Here is a 13,508-nt window from a genome sequence, read left to right on the forward strand (position 1 = left end):
TCAGTCAATACAGTACACCATCAACTACAGTCAGCCAATACAGTACACCGTCAACTACAGTCAGCCAATACAGTACACCGTCAACTACAGTCAGTCAATACAGTACACTGTCAACTACAGTCAGCCAATACAGTACACCGTCAACTACAGTCAGTCAATACATTACACCGTCAACTACAGGCAGCCACTACATTACACCGTCAACTACAGTCAGTCAATACATTACACCGTCAACTACAGTCAGCCAATACATTACACCGTCTACTACAGTCAGTCAATACAGTACACCATCAACTACAGTCAGTTAATACAGTACACCATCAACTACAGTCAGCCAATACAGTACACCGTCAACTACAGTCAGCCAATACAGTACACTGTCAACTACAGTCAGTTAATACAGTACACCGTCTACTACAGTCAGTTAATACAGTACACCGTCTACTACAGTCAGTTAATACAGTACACTGTCAACTACAGTCAGTTAATACAGTACACTGTCAACTACAGTCAGTTAATACAGTACACCGTCAACTACAGTCAGTTAATACAGTACACCGTCAACTACAGTCAGTCAATACAGTACACCGTCAACTACAGTCAGTCAATACAGTACACCGTCAACTACAGTCAGTCAATACATTACACCGTCAACTACAGTCAGTCAATACAGTACACCGTCAACTACAGTCAGTTAATACAGTACACCGTCAACTACAGTCAGTTAATACAGTACACCGTCAACTACAGTCAGTCAATACAGTACACCGTCAACTACAGTCAGTTAATACAGTACACCGTCAACTACAGTCAGTTAATACAGTACACCGTCAACTACAGTCAGTCAATACAGTACACCGTCAACTACAGTCAGCCAATACAGTACACCGTCAACTACAGTCAGTTAATACAGTACACCGTCAACTACAGTCAGCCACTACATTACACCGTCAACTACAGTCAGCCAATACAGTACACCGTCAACTACAGTCAGCCAATACAGTACACCGTCAACTACAGTCAGCCAATACAGTACACCGTCAACTACAGTCAGTCAATACAGTACACCGTCAACTACAGTCAGCCAATACATTACACCGTCAACTACAGTCAGCCAATACAGTACACCGTCAACTACAGTCAGCCAATACATTACACCGTCAACTACAGTCAGCCAATACAGTACACCGTCAACTACAGTCAGTCAATACAGTACACCGTCAACTACAGTCAGCCAATACATTACACCGTCAACTACAGTCAGCCAATACAGTACACCGTCAACTACAGTCAGCCACTACATTACACCGTCAACTACAGTCAGCCAATACAGTACACCGTCAACTACAGTCAGCCAATACAGTACACCGTCAACTACAGTCAGCCAATACAGTACACCGTCAACTACAGTCAGTCAATACAGTACACCGTCAACTACAGTCAGCCAATACATTACACCGTCAACTACAGTCAGCCAATACAGTACACCGTCAACTACAGTCAGCCAATACATTACACCGTCAACTACAGTCAGTCAATACATTACACCGTCAACTACAGTCAGCCAATACATTACACCGTCAACTACAGTCAGCCAATACATTACACCGTCAACTACAGTCAGTCAATACATTACACCGTCAACTACAGTCAGCCACTACATTACACCGTCAACTACAGTCAGCCAATACAGTACACCGTCAACTACAGTCAGTCAGTCATTACAGTACACCGTCAACTTCAATCAGTCAGCCAATACATTACACCGTCAACTTCAATCAGTCAGCCAATACATTACACCGTCAACTTCAATCAGTCAGCCAATACATTACACCGTCAACTTCAATCAGTCAGCCAATACAGTACACCGTCAACTACAGTCAGTCAGTTAATACAGTACACCGTCAACTACAGTCAGTCAGTTAATACAGTACACTGTCAACTGCAGTCAGCCAATACAGTACACCGTCAACTACAGTCAGTCAGTTAATACAGTACACTGTCAACTGCAGTCAGCCAATACAGTACACCGTCAACTACAGTCAGTCAGTTAATACAGTACACCGTCAACTACAGTCAGCCAATACAGTACACCGTCAACTACAGTCAGCCAATACATTACACCGTCAACTACAGTCAGCCAATACAGTACACCGTCAACTACAGTCAGTCAATACAGTACACCGTCAACTACAGTCAGCCAATACATTACACCGTCAACTACAGTCAGCCAATACAGTACACCGTCAACTACAGTCAGCCACTACATTACACCGTCAACTACAGTCAGCCAATACAGTACACCGTCAACTACAGTCAGCCAATACAGTACACCGTCAACTACAGTCAGCCAATACAGTACACCGTCAACTACAGTCAGTCAATACAGTACACCGTCAACTACAGTCAGCCAATACATTACACCGTCAACTACAGTCAGCCAATACAGTACACCGTCAACTACAGTCAGCCAATACATTACACCGTCAACTACAGTCAGTCAATACATTACACCGTCAACTACAGTCAGCCAATACATTACACCGTCAACTACAGTCAGCCAATACATTACACCGTCAACTACAGTCAGCCAATACATTACACCGTCAACTACAGTCAGTTAATACAGTACACCGTCAACTACAGTCAGCCAATACATTACACCGTCAACTACAGTCAGCCACTACAGTACACCGTCAACTACAGTCAGCCAATACATTACACCGTCAACTACAGTCAGCCAATACATTACACCGTCAACTACAGTCAGTTAATACAGTACACCGTCAACTACAGTCAGCCACTACAGTACACCGCCAGCTACAGTCAGTTAATACAGTACACCGTCAACTACAGTCAGCCACTACATTACACCGTCAACTACAGTCAGCCACTACAGTACACCGTCAACTACAGTCAGTTAATACAGTACACCGTCAACTACAGTCAGTCAATACAGTACACCGTCAACTACAGTCAGTCAATACAGTACACCGTCAACTACAGTCAGTCAATACATTACACCGTCAACTACAGTCAGTCAATACAGTACACCGTCAACTACAGTCAGTTAATACAGTACACCGTCAACTACAGTCAGTTAATACAGTACACCGTCAACTACAGTCAGTCAATACAGTACACCGTCAACTACAGTCAGTTAATACAGTACACCGTCAACTACAGTCAGTTAATACAGTACACCGTCAACTACAGTCAGTCAATACAGTACACCGTCAACTACAGTCAGCCAATACAGTACACCGTCAACTACAGTCAGTTAATACAGTACACCGTCAACTACAGTCAGCCACTACATTACACCGTCAACTACAGTCAGCCAATACAGTACACCGTCAACTACAGTCAGCCAATACAGTACACCGTCAACTACAGTCAGCCAATACAGTACACCGTCAACTACAGTCAGTCAATACAGTACACCGTCAACTACAGTCAGCCAATACATTACACCGTCAACTACAGTCAGCCAATACAGTACACCGTCAACTACAGTCAGCCAATACATTACACCGTCAACTACAGTCAGCCAATACAGTACACCGTCAACTACAGTCAGTCAATACAGTACACCGTCAACTACAGTCAGCCAATACATTACACCGTCAACTACAGTCAGCCAATACAGTACACCGTCAACTACAGTCAGCCACTACATTACACCGTCAACTACAGTCAGCCAATACAGTACACCGTCAACTACAGTCAGCCAATACAGTACACCGTCAACTACAGTCAGCCAATACAGTACACCGTCAACTACAGTCAGTCAATACAGTACACCGTCAACTACAGTCAGCCAATACATTACACCGTCAACTACAGTCAGCCAATACAGTACACCGTCAACTACAGTCAGCCAATACATTACACCGTCAACTACAGTCAGTCAATACATTACACCGTCAACTACAGTCAGCCAATACATTACACCGTCAACTACAGTCAGCCAATACATTACACCGTCAACTACAGTCAGTCAATACATTACACCGTCAACTACAGTCAGCCACTACATTACACCGTCAACTACAGTCAGCCAATACAGTACACCGTCAACTACAGTCAGTCAGTCATTACAGTACACCGTCAACTTCAATCAGTCAGCCAATACATTACACCGTCAACTTCAATCAGTCAGCCAATACATTACACCGTCAACTTCAATCAGTCAGCCAATACATTACACCGTCAACTTCAATCAGTCAGCCAATACAGTACACCGTCAACTACAGTCAGTCAGTTAATACAGTACACCGTCAACTACAGTCAGTCAGTTAATACAGTACACTGTCAACTGCAGTCAGCCAATACAGTACACCGTCAACTACAGTCAGTCAGTTAATACAGTACACTGTCAACTGCAGTCAGCCAATACAGTACACCGTCAACTACAGTCAGTCAGTTAATACAGTACACCGTCAACTACAGTCAGCCAATACAGTACACCGTCAACTACAGTCAGCCAATACATTACACCGTCAACTACAGTCAGCCAATACAGTACACCGTCAACTACAGTCAGTCAATACAGTACACCGTCAACTACAGTCAGCCAATACATTACACCGTCAACTACAGTCAGCCAATACAGTACACCGTCAACTACAGTCAGCCACTACATTACACCGTCAACTACAGTCAGCCAATACAGTACACCGTCAACTACAGTCAGCCAATACAGTACACCGTCAACTACAGTCAGCCAATACAGTACACCGTCAACTACAGTCAGTCAATACAGTACACCGTCAACTACAGTCAGCCAATACATTACACCGTCAACTACAGTCAGCCAATACAGTACACCGTCAACTACAGTCAGCCAATACATTACACCGTCAACTACAGTCAGTCAATACATTACACCGTCAACTACAGTCAGCCAATACATTACACCGTCAACTACAGTCAGCCAATACATTACACCGTCAACTACAGTCAGCCAATACATTACACCGTCAACTACAGTCAGTTAATACAGTACACCGTCAACTACAGTCAGCCAATACATTACACCGTCAACTACAGTCAGCCACTACAGTACACCGTCAACTACAGTCAGCCAATACATTACACCGTCAACTACAGTCAGCCAATACATTACACCGTCAACTACAGTCAGTTAATACAGTACACCGTCAACTACAGTCAGCCACTACAGTACACCGCCAGCTACAGTCAGTTAATACAGTACACCGTCAACTACAGTCAGCCACTACATTACACCGTCAACTACAGTCAGCCACTACAGTACACTGTCAACTGGTATGTCAGTTAATACAGTACACCGTCAACTACAGTCAGTCAGTTAATACAGTACACTGTCAACTGGTATGTCAGTTAATACAGTACACTGTCAACTGGTATGTCAGTTGAGGACATTTATAAAATGTTCTATACATGTACAGTGTACTTTCCTATGTCCTCTCAGAGTAGTATCTGTTCTCCCTTCTAGATCATAATGAATCAGAATATACGGACAGATCCTAGATCCGCAGTCCTACTCAGAGATGCTTTCTGGACACAGGCCCTGAACACAAAAACCCTCCCATATGAGAGTTTTGGAAGCAGAGGGGGGCGGTCGGTAGTGACAGTGTGAGGGATCATGGTAGTGAGAGAAAACGTAAGGATAGAGAGTGATGAGCGAAACAAAAGGTGAACAGTGGGAGGGCCAAAACACAGGTGGGAGGTGAGGACACACACACACACATCACCACAATACACACACATCACCACAATACACACACATCACCACAATACACACACATCACCACAATACACACACATCACCACAATACACACACAGAGGCACAATACACACACAGAGGCACGCCACAGTGGCCTAGCTACCTCGGAACACAGGCTCGGACTCAAAATCAAAGACTATGTCATTGGGGTAGGAGTATAGGAGGGGGCTTGAGGTCCGTGTTCGGTGCTTCCTCAAGCAGCGGGCGGGTGGGTGGGTCTGCAAGGGGGGGGCTGCAGGGGGGGGGAAGAGAGACAGACACAGCAGGATCACTGGCCCTGAAGACCAGCTACTGGGCCCACCTGACCCCAATTCTCTATGGTACCTACTGTAGGCTCGATCCAAAATGGACGCCTAGTCACTGTACTGTGCTCTACTTCTGGCCAGAGCCCAATGACTGCCAATGAGGGGAATGCATGAATCTGGCTCCATGGACCAGTAGAAAGTTAGGGAGTTTTTCCCACACATTATCACTGGCCAAAAGTAGTGCACTAGATAGGGAATAGGGTACCATTTGAGACTGGCCCCATAGTAAGTAGTCTACACTCTTTCAGAGGGAGCATGGATGGGCAGTGGAAATCAGAGAATGTTAGGGGAATAAAAAAAAGGGTAGATGGCTCTCTTAAAGGGGAAGTCTCCTTAAAAAAAGGGACAGAGTTTTAACAGTCTAAGGACAAATATTCTGAATATGCATCAACAAGACTTGTAGAAATAAAATTCTGACTGGACAAAATGAGTTTCAAGGGCCTTGTAAAACAAGAGAGAAAGAGAACACAGATGCAGGATGTGGTGGTGGGGGGTGGGGGGGCTTGTTGATTTAATTACTGATGATGATCGCTTCCTTACCTCCTTCTGACCTCTGTAAACCTTGGTCTCGAATCAAGTCCTGAAAGAGAGAGAGAGAGAGAGAGAGAGAGAGAGAGAGAGAGAGGAAATAACAGAGAATCACAATACTGTGAAGACTGCTAGTCAATCTAGACTCCAGACAAACGCTACAGGTCGGGTTATATCTTGGTAGCTGGTATAGTGGAACTGACAACGTTTTAACTACTTTGCAGATATGAAAACAGACAAATTATATTAGTCCCAAAAAATATCAAATTTCCCAGTTTATGCTACAAAAACCAACTTTATAAAAAGAGGTTTTAAAAACAAGTTATATTTGCATTTAAGTCATTTAGCAGACGCTCTTATCCAGAGCGACTTACAAATTGGTGCATTCACCTTATGACATCCAGTGGAACAGCCACTTATATTTGACTCAAAATGACGTACACTAAAAGGCATTGAACGCAGAATAGATGAATGCAGTTCAATACGTGATTTATATATTAAACCAATACATTACTTGGTGGTCCAAACATATTGCTATCAGGTTGTAAATCACAGCGGGCCTGGTACCATACGGAATGCACCGTCTCTGTTGTAAATCACAGCGGGCCTGGTACCATACGGAATGCACCGTCTCTGTTGTAAATCACAGCGGGCCTGGTACCATACGGAATGCACCGTCTCTGTTGTAAATCACAGCGGGCCTGGTACCATACGGAATGCACCGTCTCTGTTGTAGATCACAGCGGGCCTGGTACCATTCGGAATGCACCGTCTCTGTTGTAAATCACAGCGGGCCTGGTACCATACGGAATGCACCGTCTCTGTTGTAAATCACAGCGGGCCTGGTACCATACGGAATGCACCGTCTCTGTTGTAAATCACAGCGGGCCTGGTACCATACGGAATGCACCGTCTCTGTTGTAAATCACAGCGGGCCTGGTACCATACGGAATGCACCGTCTCTGTTGTAAATCACAGCGGGCCTGGTACCATACGGAATGCACCGTCTCTGTTGTAAATCACAGCGGGCCTGGTACCATACGGAATGCACCGTCTGTTGTAAATCACAGCGGGCCTGGTACCATTCGGAATGCACCGTCTCTGTTGTAAATCACAGCGGGCCTGGTACCATACGGAATGCACCGTCTCTGTTGTAAATCACAGCGGGCCTGGTACCATACGGAATGCACCGTCTCTGTTGTAAATCACAGCGGCCCTGGTACCATACGGAATGCACCGTCTCTGTTGTAAATCACAGCGGGCCTGGTACCATACGGAATGCACTGTCTCAGTTTCAATGGCTCAATATTTTGGGAAAAAAACTTGACGAATGTAACTAAGGCTGTAACTAAAACTGTAACTAAAGCTGTAACTAAGGTTGTAACTAAGGCTGTAACTAAAGCTGTAACTAAAGCTGTAACTAAGGCTGTAACTAAGGCTGTAACTAAGGCTGTAACTAAGGCTGTAACTAAAGCTGTAACTAAGGCTGTAACTAAAGCTGTAACTAAGGCTGTAACTAAGGCTGTAACTAAGGCTGTAACTAAGGCTGTAACTAAAGCTGTAACTAAGGCTGGGAATGACAATACAATCAAACTAGCAAGGCCAATGATCACAAGTCAATTATAATGTGGCTGATAGATACGCTAGCCTATTTATGTAGCGAGCTAAAACGGAGACTAAACTTAGCTAGCTGCTAGGAGGATGTCATTGGAGGAGTGGGTGAGTGACTGACTTTTCCGTCAAGTTTGTTTTTTCGTTGGCTATACATAGCTAGAGATGCAGGTGTCATTGGGTAAAGCTAGCAAGAACTAGAACGGCTTATCCAGTTAGCATATTTCTCGCATTCGTAAATTCAGAGCGCAGAATAACTGATGAACTTAACGCGAAACATCTGCTGAATATAACCGGGGTCAGTAAACGTTGGCAAAGTAAGTAATAGTTTAGTCAAGAACGCTCTAGATAACATGTAAACAGCTCTGCTAGGTGGAGTCAAATTGTCAGAGTAAGGTGCTACTAATTTGTGTCTGGAAGTAGCTAGCTAGTTAGCCAACTTTAGCCAGTTGGCTTGTGTGCTTGGTTGGGACAAGCACGCATTGTTGGCAGGCAAGCTGCAGAAAGACGAGGAGGCTACAATTCCCCATCGTTTATCAGTGCAATTTTGACAGACAATGAGGTGAACAAGTTTGAGAGGGTTTTTTAATGTTACTTCGGTAGATGTTAAGCTCATCTTTCTCTGGCTAGCATTAGCTGTTGATCTTGTTGATGTTTATAACTGAGGGAGAGAGAGACTGCCTCGTCATGGTTGTTTGATCAACAGGACTGTAGAAGTTCCCAAATGTAAGAGGACTCCTGTGGTGTTTACATATTTGCAGAAATCCATTCAGGTGTATTTTGGTGAATGTGTCCTATTGATCTAAAGTCACGCTGTTGCTACTTCCTGTAAACACACAGTCCAGTTCAAAGTGAATGATGACAGGCCCTACTGCCTGTAAACACAGTCCAGTTCAAAGTGAATGATGACAGGCCCTACTTCCTGTAAACACACAGTCCAGTTCAAAGTGAATGATGGCAGGCCCTCATTAGCGGTACTACTTGTCTCCAGCAGGGGGACTGTCTGAGCTAATCACACACACAGACTAAAAGGGGATGTTGGACTCACGTCTATGTTGACGGGTTCGATGGTGTTGATGTGGACGTTGGGAGCGGAGGACGAGCGATCTCTCTGTCCAAACTGGTTCCTGTGGTCCTCTTCTCCGGGCCTGAAATTCTGGGGGATCGGGATGGACTTGGACGGGGACACACTGGCGTGGCACAGGGACCTGGGGGTCAGAGAGAGAGGTCAGAGGTCAGGGAGGATGGGGGTTGAAACTCTGGGGGGGGATGGGGATGGGGACAGGAACCTGGGGGTCAGAGAGAGAGGTCAGAGGTCAGGGAGGATGGGGGTTGAAACTCTGGGGGGGGATGGGGATGGGGACAGGAACCTGGGGGTCAGAGAGAGAGGTCAGAGGTCAGGGAGGATGGGGGTTGAAACTCTGGGGGGGATGGATGGACGGGGACAGGAACCTGGCTTCAGAGAGCGGTTAAGAGGAGAGGACAGGGTGGGTCATCTCACTGGGGACATGTGGCAAAGCATTAGCAGAGATTCCAGTCTACATTGAATCTAGCAAGGAGATAGCAGATGATCAAGTCTGTGTTTCAGTAGTCTTAAAAATGGCTTCCTCTCGTCGTCTCCTTTCCTTCAACTGTGCCGAGGTGAGAACGGGATCAGCTGTGAGACTCACCCGGTGGAGTCGGATGGGGGCAGTGACGGGTAGGCCTCGGACACGGGGGTGGTGCCCTCTGATGACGCCTCCTCCTGGGTGATGGGGTGGTGCTCAAAGAACTTGGACACCAGCAACAAACTGCAAGAGAGACCCAACATACAGGTTAGAACTGGGACACCAGGAGAGACCCAACATACAGGTTAGAACTGGGACACCAGTAGATACCAACATACAGGTTAGAACTGGGACACCCAACATACAGGTTAGAACTGGGACACCAGTAGAGACCAACATACAGGTTAGAACTGGGACACCCAACATACAGGTTAGAACTGGGACACCCAACATACAGGTTAGAACTGGGACACCCAACATACAGGTTAGAACTGGGACACCAGTAGAGACCCAACATACAGGTTAGACCTGGGACACCAGTAGAGACCAACATACAGGTTAGAACTGGGACACCAGTAGAGACCAACATACAGGTTAGAACTGGGACACCAGTAGAGACCCAACATACAGGTTAGAACTGGGACACCAGTAGAGACCCAACATACAGGTTAGACCTGGGACACCAGTAGAGACCAACATACAGGTTAGAACTGGGACACCAGTAGATACCAACATACAGGTTAGAACTGGGACACCAGTAGAGACCAACATACAGGTTAGAACTGGGACACCTGTAGAGACCCAACATACAGGTTAGAACTGAGACACCAGTAGAGACCCAACATACAGGTTAGACCTGGGACACCAGTAGAGACCAACATACAGGTTAGAACTGGGACACCAGTAGATACCAACATACAGGTTAGAACTGGGACACCAGTAGAGACCAACATACAGGTTAGAACTGGGACACCTGTAGAGATCAAGCTAACGTCCGTCTCGGGGACAGGTCGAGCTTACGTCCGTCTCGGGGACAGGTCGAGCTAACGTCCGACCTCGGGCACAGGTCGAGCTAACGTCCGACCTCGGGGACAGGTCGAGCTAACGTCCGACCTCGGGGACAGGTCGAGCTAACGTCCGTCTCGGGGACAGGTCGAGCTAACGTCCGTCTCGGGGACAGGTCGAGCTAACGTCCGACCTCGGGGACAGGTCGAGCTAACGTCCGACCTCGGGGACAGGTCGAGCTAACGTCCGTCTCGGGGACAGGTGGAGCTAACGTCCGTCTCGGGGACAGGTCGAGCTAACGTCCGACCTCGGGGACAGGTCGAGCTAACGTCCGTCTCGGGGACAGGTCGAGCTAACGTCCGACCTCGGGGACAGGTCGAGCTAACGTCCGACCTCGGGGACAGGTCGAGCTAACGTCCGACCTCGGGGACAGGTCGAGCTAACGTCCGACCTCGGGGACAGGTCGAGCTAACGTCCGTCTCGGGGACAGGTCGAGCTAACGTCCGTCTCGGGGACAGGTCGAGCTAACGTCCGTCTCGGGGACAGGTCGAGCTAACGTCCGTCTCGGGGACAGGTCGAGCTAACGTCCGTCTCGGGGACAGGTCGAGCTAACGTCCGACCTCGGGGACAGGTCGAGCTAACGTCCGACCTCGGGGACAGGTCGAGCTAACGTCCGACCTCGGGGACAGGTCGAGCTAACGTCCGACCTCGGGGACAGGTCGAGCTAACGTCCGACCTCGGGGACAGGTCGAGCTAACGTCCGACCTCGGGGACAGGTCGAGCTAACGTCCGACCTCGGGGACAGGTCGAGCTAACGTCCGACCTCGGGGACAGGTCGAGCTAACGTCCGTCTCGGCGACAGGTCGCGCTAACGTCCGTCTCGGGGACAGGTCACGCTAACGTCCGTCTCGGGGACAGGTCAAGCTAACGTCCGTCTCGGGGACAGGTCAAGCTAACGTCCGTCTCGGGGACAGGTCAAGCTAACGTCCGTCTCGGGGACAGGTCAAGCTAACGTCCGTCTCGGGGACAGGTCAAGCTAACGTCCGTCTCGGGGACAGGTCAAGCTAACGTCCGTCTCGGGGACAGGTCAAGCTAACGTCCGTCTCGGGGACAGGTCAAGCTAACGTCCGTCTCGGGGACAGGTCAAGCTAACGTCCGTCTCGGGGACAGGTCAAGCTAACGTCCGTCTCGGGGACAGGTCAGGCTAACGTCCGTCTCGGGGACAGGTCAGGCTAACGTCCGTTTCGCGGACAGGTCAAGCTAACGTCCGTCTCGGGGACAGGTCAAGCTAACGTCCGTCTCGGGGACAGGTCAAGCTAACGTCCGTCTCGGGGACAGGTCAAGCTAACGTCCGTCTCGGGGACAGGTCAAGCTAACGTCCGTCTCGGGGACAGGTCAAGCTAACTCCCGTCTCGGGGACAGGTCAGGCTAACGTCCGTCTCGGGGACAGGTCAAGCTAACGTCCGTCTCGGGGACAGGTCAAGCTAACGCCCGTCTCGGGGACAGGTCAAGCTAACGCCCGTCTCGGGGACAGGTCAGGCTAACGTCCGTCTCGGGGACAGGTCAAGCTAACGTCCGTCTCGGGGACAGGTCAAGCTAACGTCCGTCTCGGGGACAGGTCAGGCTAACGTCCGTCTCGGGGACAGGTCAAGCTAACGTCCGTCTCGGGGACAGGTCAAGCTAACGTCCGTCTCGGGGACAGGTCGGGCTAACGTCCGTCTCGGGGACAGGTCAAGCTAACGTCCGTCTCGGGGACAGGTCAAGCTAACGTCCGTCTCGGGGACAGGTCGAGCTAACGTCCGTCTCGGGGACAGGTCAAGCTAACGTCCGTCTCGGGGACAGGTCAAGCTAACGTCCGTCTCGGGGACAGGTCAGGCTAACGTCCGTCTCGGGGACAGGTCAAGCTAACGTCCGTCTCAAACAAGGAAAAACAACACTTGCGTGCAAACCAACAGAATTACATTACACATCAAGTTAAACTGCCCATCCTCTTTCCCCAATGAGTCGAATTGATTCATTTGATCGATCGTTAACTCACTCTAGCTGGTCGTAGTTGACACACATGAGAACGCTGGTGAATTGATTCATTTGATGGATCGTTAACTCACTCTAGCTGGTCGTAGTTGACACACATGAGAACGCTGGTGAATTGATTCATTTGATGGATCGTTAACTCACTCTAGCTGGTCGTAGTTGACACACATGAGAACGCTGGTGAATTGATTCATTTGATGGATCGTTAACTCACTCTAGCTGGTCGTAGTTGACACACATGAGAACGCTGGTGAATTGATTCATTTGATCGATCGTTAACTCACTCTAGCTGGTCGTAGTTGACACACATGAGAACGCTGGTGAATTGATTCATTTGATGGATCGTTAACTCACTCTAGCTGGTCGTAGTTGACACACATGAGAACGCTGGTGAATTGATTCATTTGATGGATCGTTAACTCACTCTAGCTGGTCGTAGTTGACACACATGAGAACGCTGGTGAATTGATTCATTTGATGGATCGTTAACTCACTCTAGCTGGTCGTAGTTGACACACATGAGAACGCTGGTGAATTGATTCATTTGATGGATCGTTAACTCACTCTAGCTGGTCGTAGTTGACACACATGAGAACGCTGGTGAATTGATTCATTTGATGGATCGTTAACTCACTCTAGCTGGTCGTAGTTGACACACATGAGAACGCTGGTGAATTGATTCATTTGATCGATCGTTAACTCACTCT

At 47.9% G+C, this 13,508-nt stretch overlaps 1 protein-coding gene across 3 annotated transcripts in view; it reads right to left on the reverse strand.

Annotated features, from left to right (window-relative positions):
* LOC129842811 (serine/threonine-protein kinase B-raf-like) overlaps positions 1–13,508 on the reverse strand; it is a 63,272-nt gene that overhangs the window by 25,485 nt on the left and 24,279 nt on the right. For 2 of the 3 annotated variants that reach the window (XM_055911467.1, XM_055911465.1), the window contains exons 7-9: positions 9,886–10,005; positions 9,264–9,423; positions 6,617–6,656 (exon numbers count right to left, since the gene is read on the reverse strand). In XM_055911467.1, coding sequence (XP_055767442.1) covers positions 6,617–6,656; positions 9,264–9,423; positions 9,886–10,005 — 320 coding nt within the window. Of the gene's footprint in view, positions 1–5,874; positions 6,004–6,616; positions 6,657–9,263; positions 9,424–9,885; positions 10,006–13,508 lie in introns of all 3 variants that reach the window. The other variant, XM_055911466.1, reaches the window with a different exon arrangement.

This window comes from Salvelinus fontinalis, unplaced genomic scaffold, assembly GCF_029448725.1.
Source record: "Salvelinus fontinalis isolate EN_2023a unplaced genomic scaffold, ASM2944872v1 scaffold_0066, whole genome shotgun sequence".
Taxonomy (NCBI): Eukaryota; Metazoa; Chordata; class Actinopteri; order Salmoniformes; family Salmonidae; genus Salvelinus; species Salvelinus fontinalis.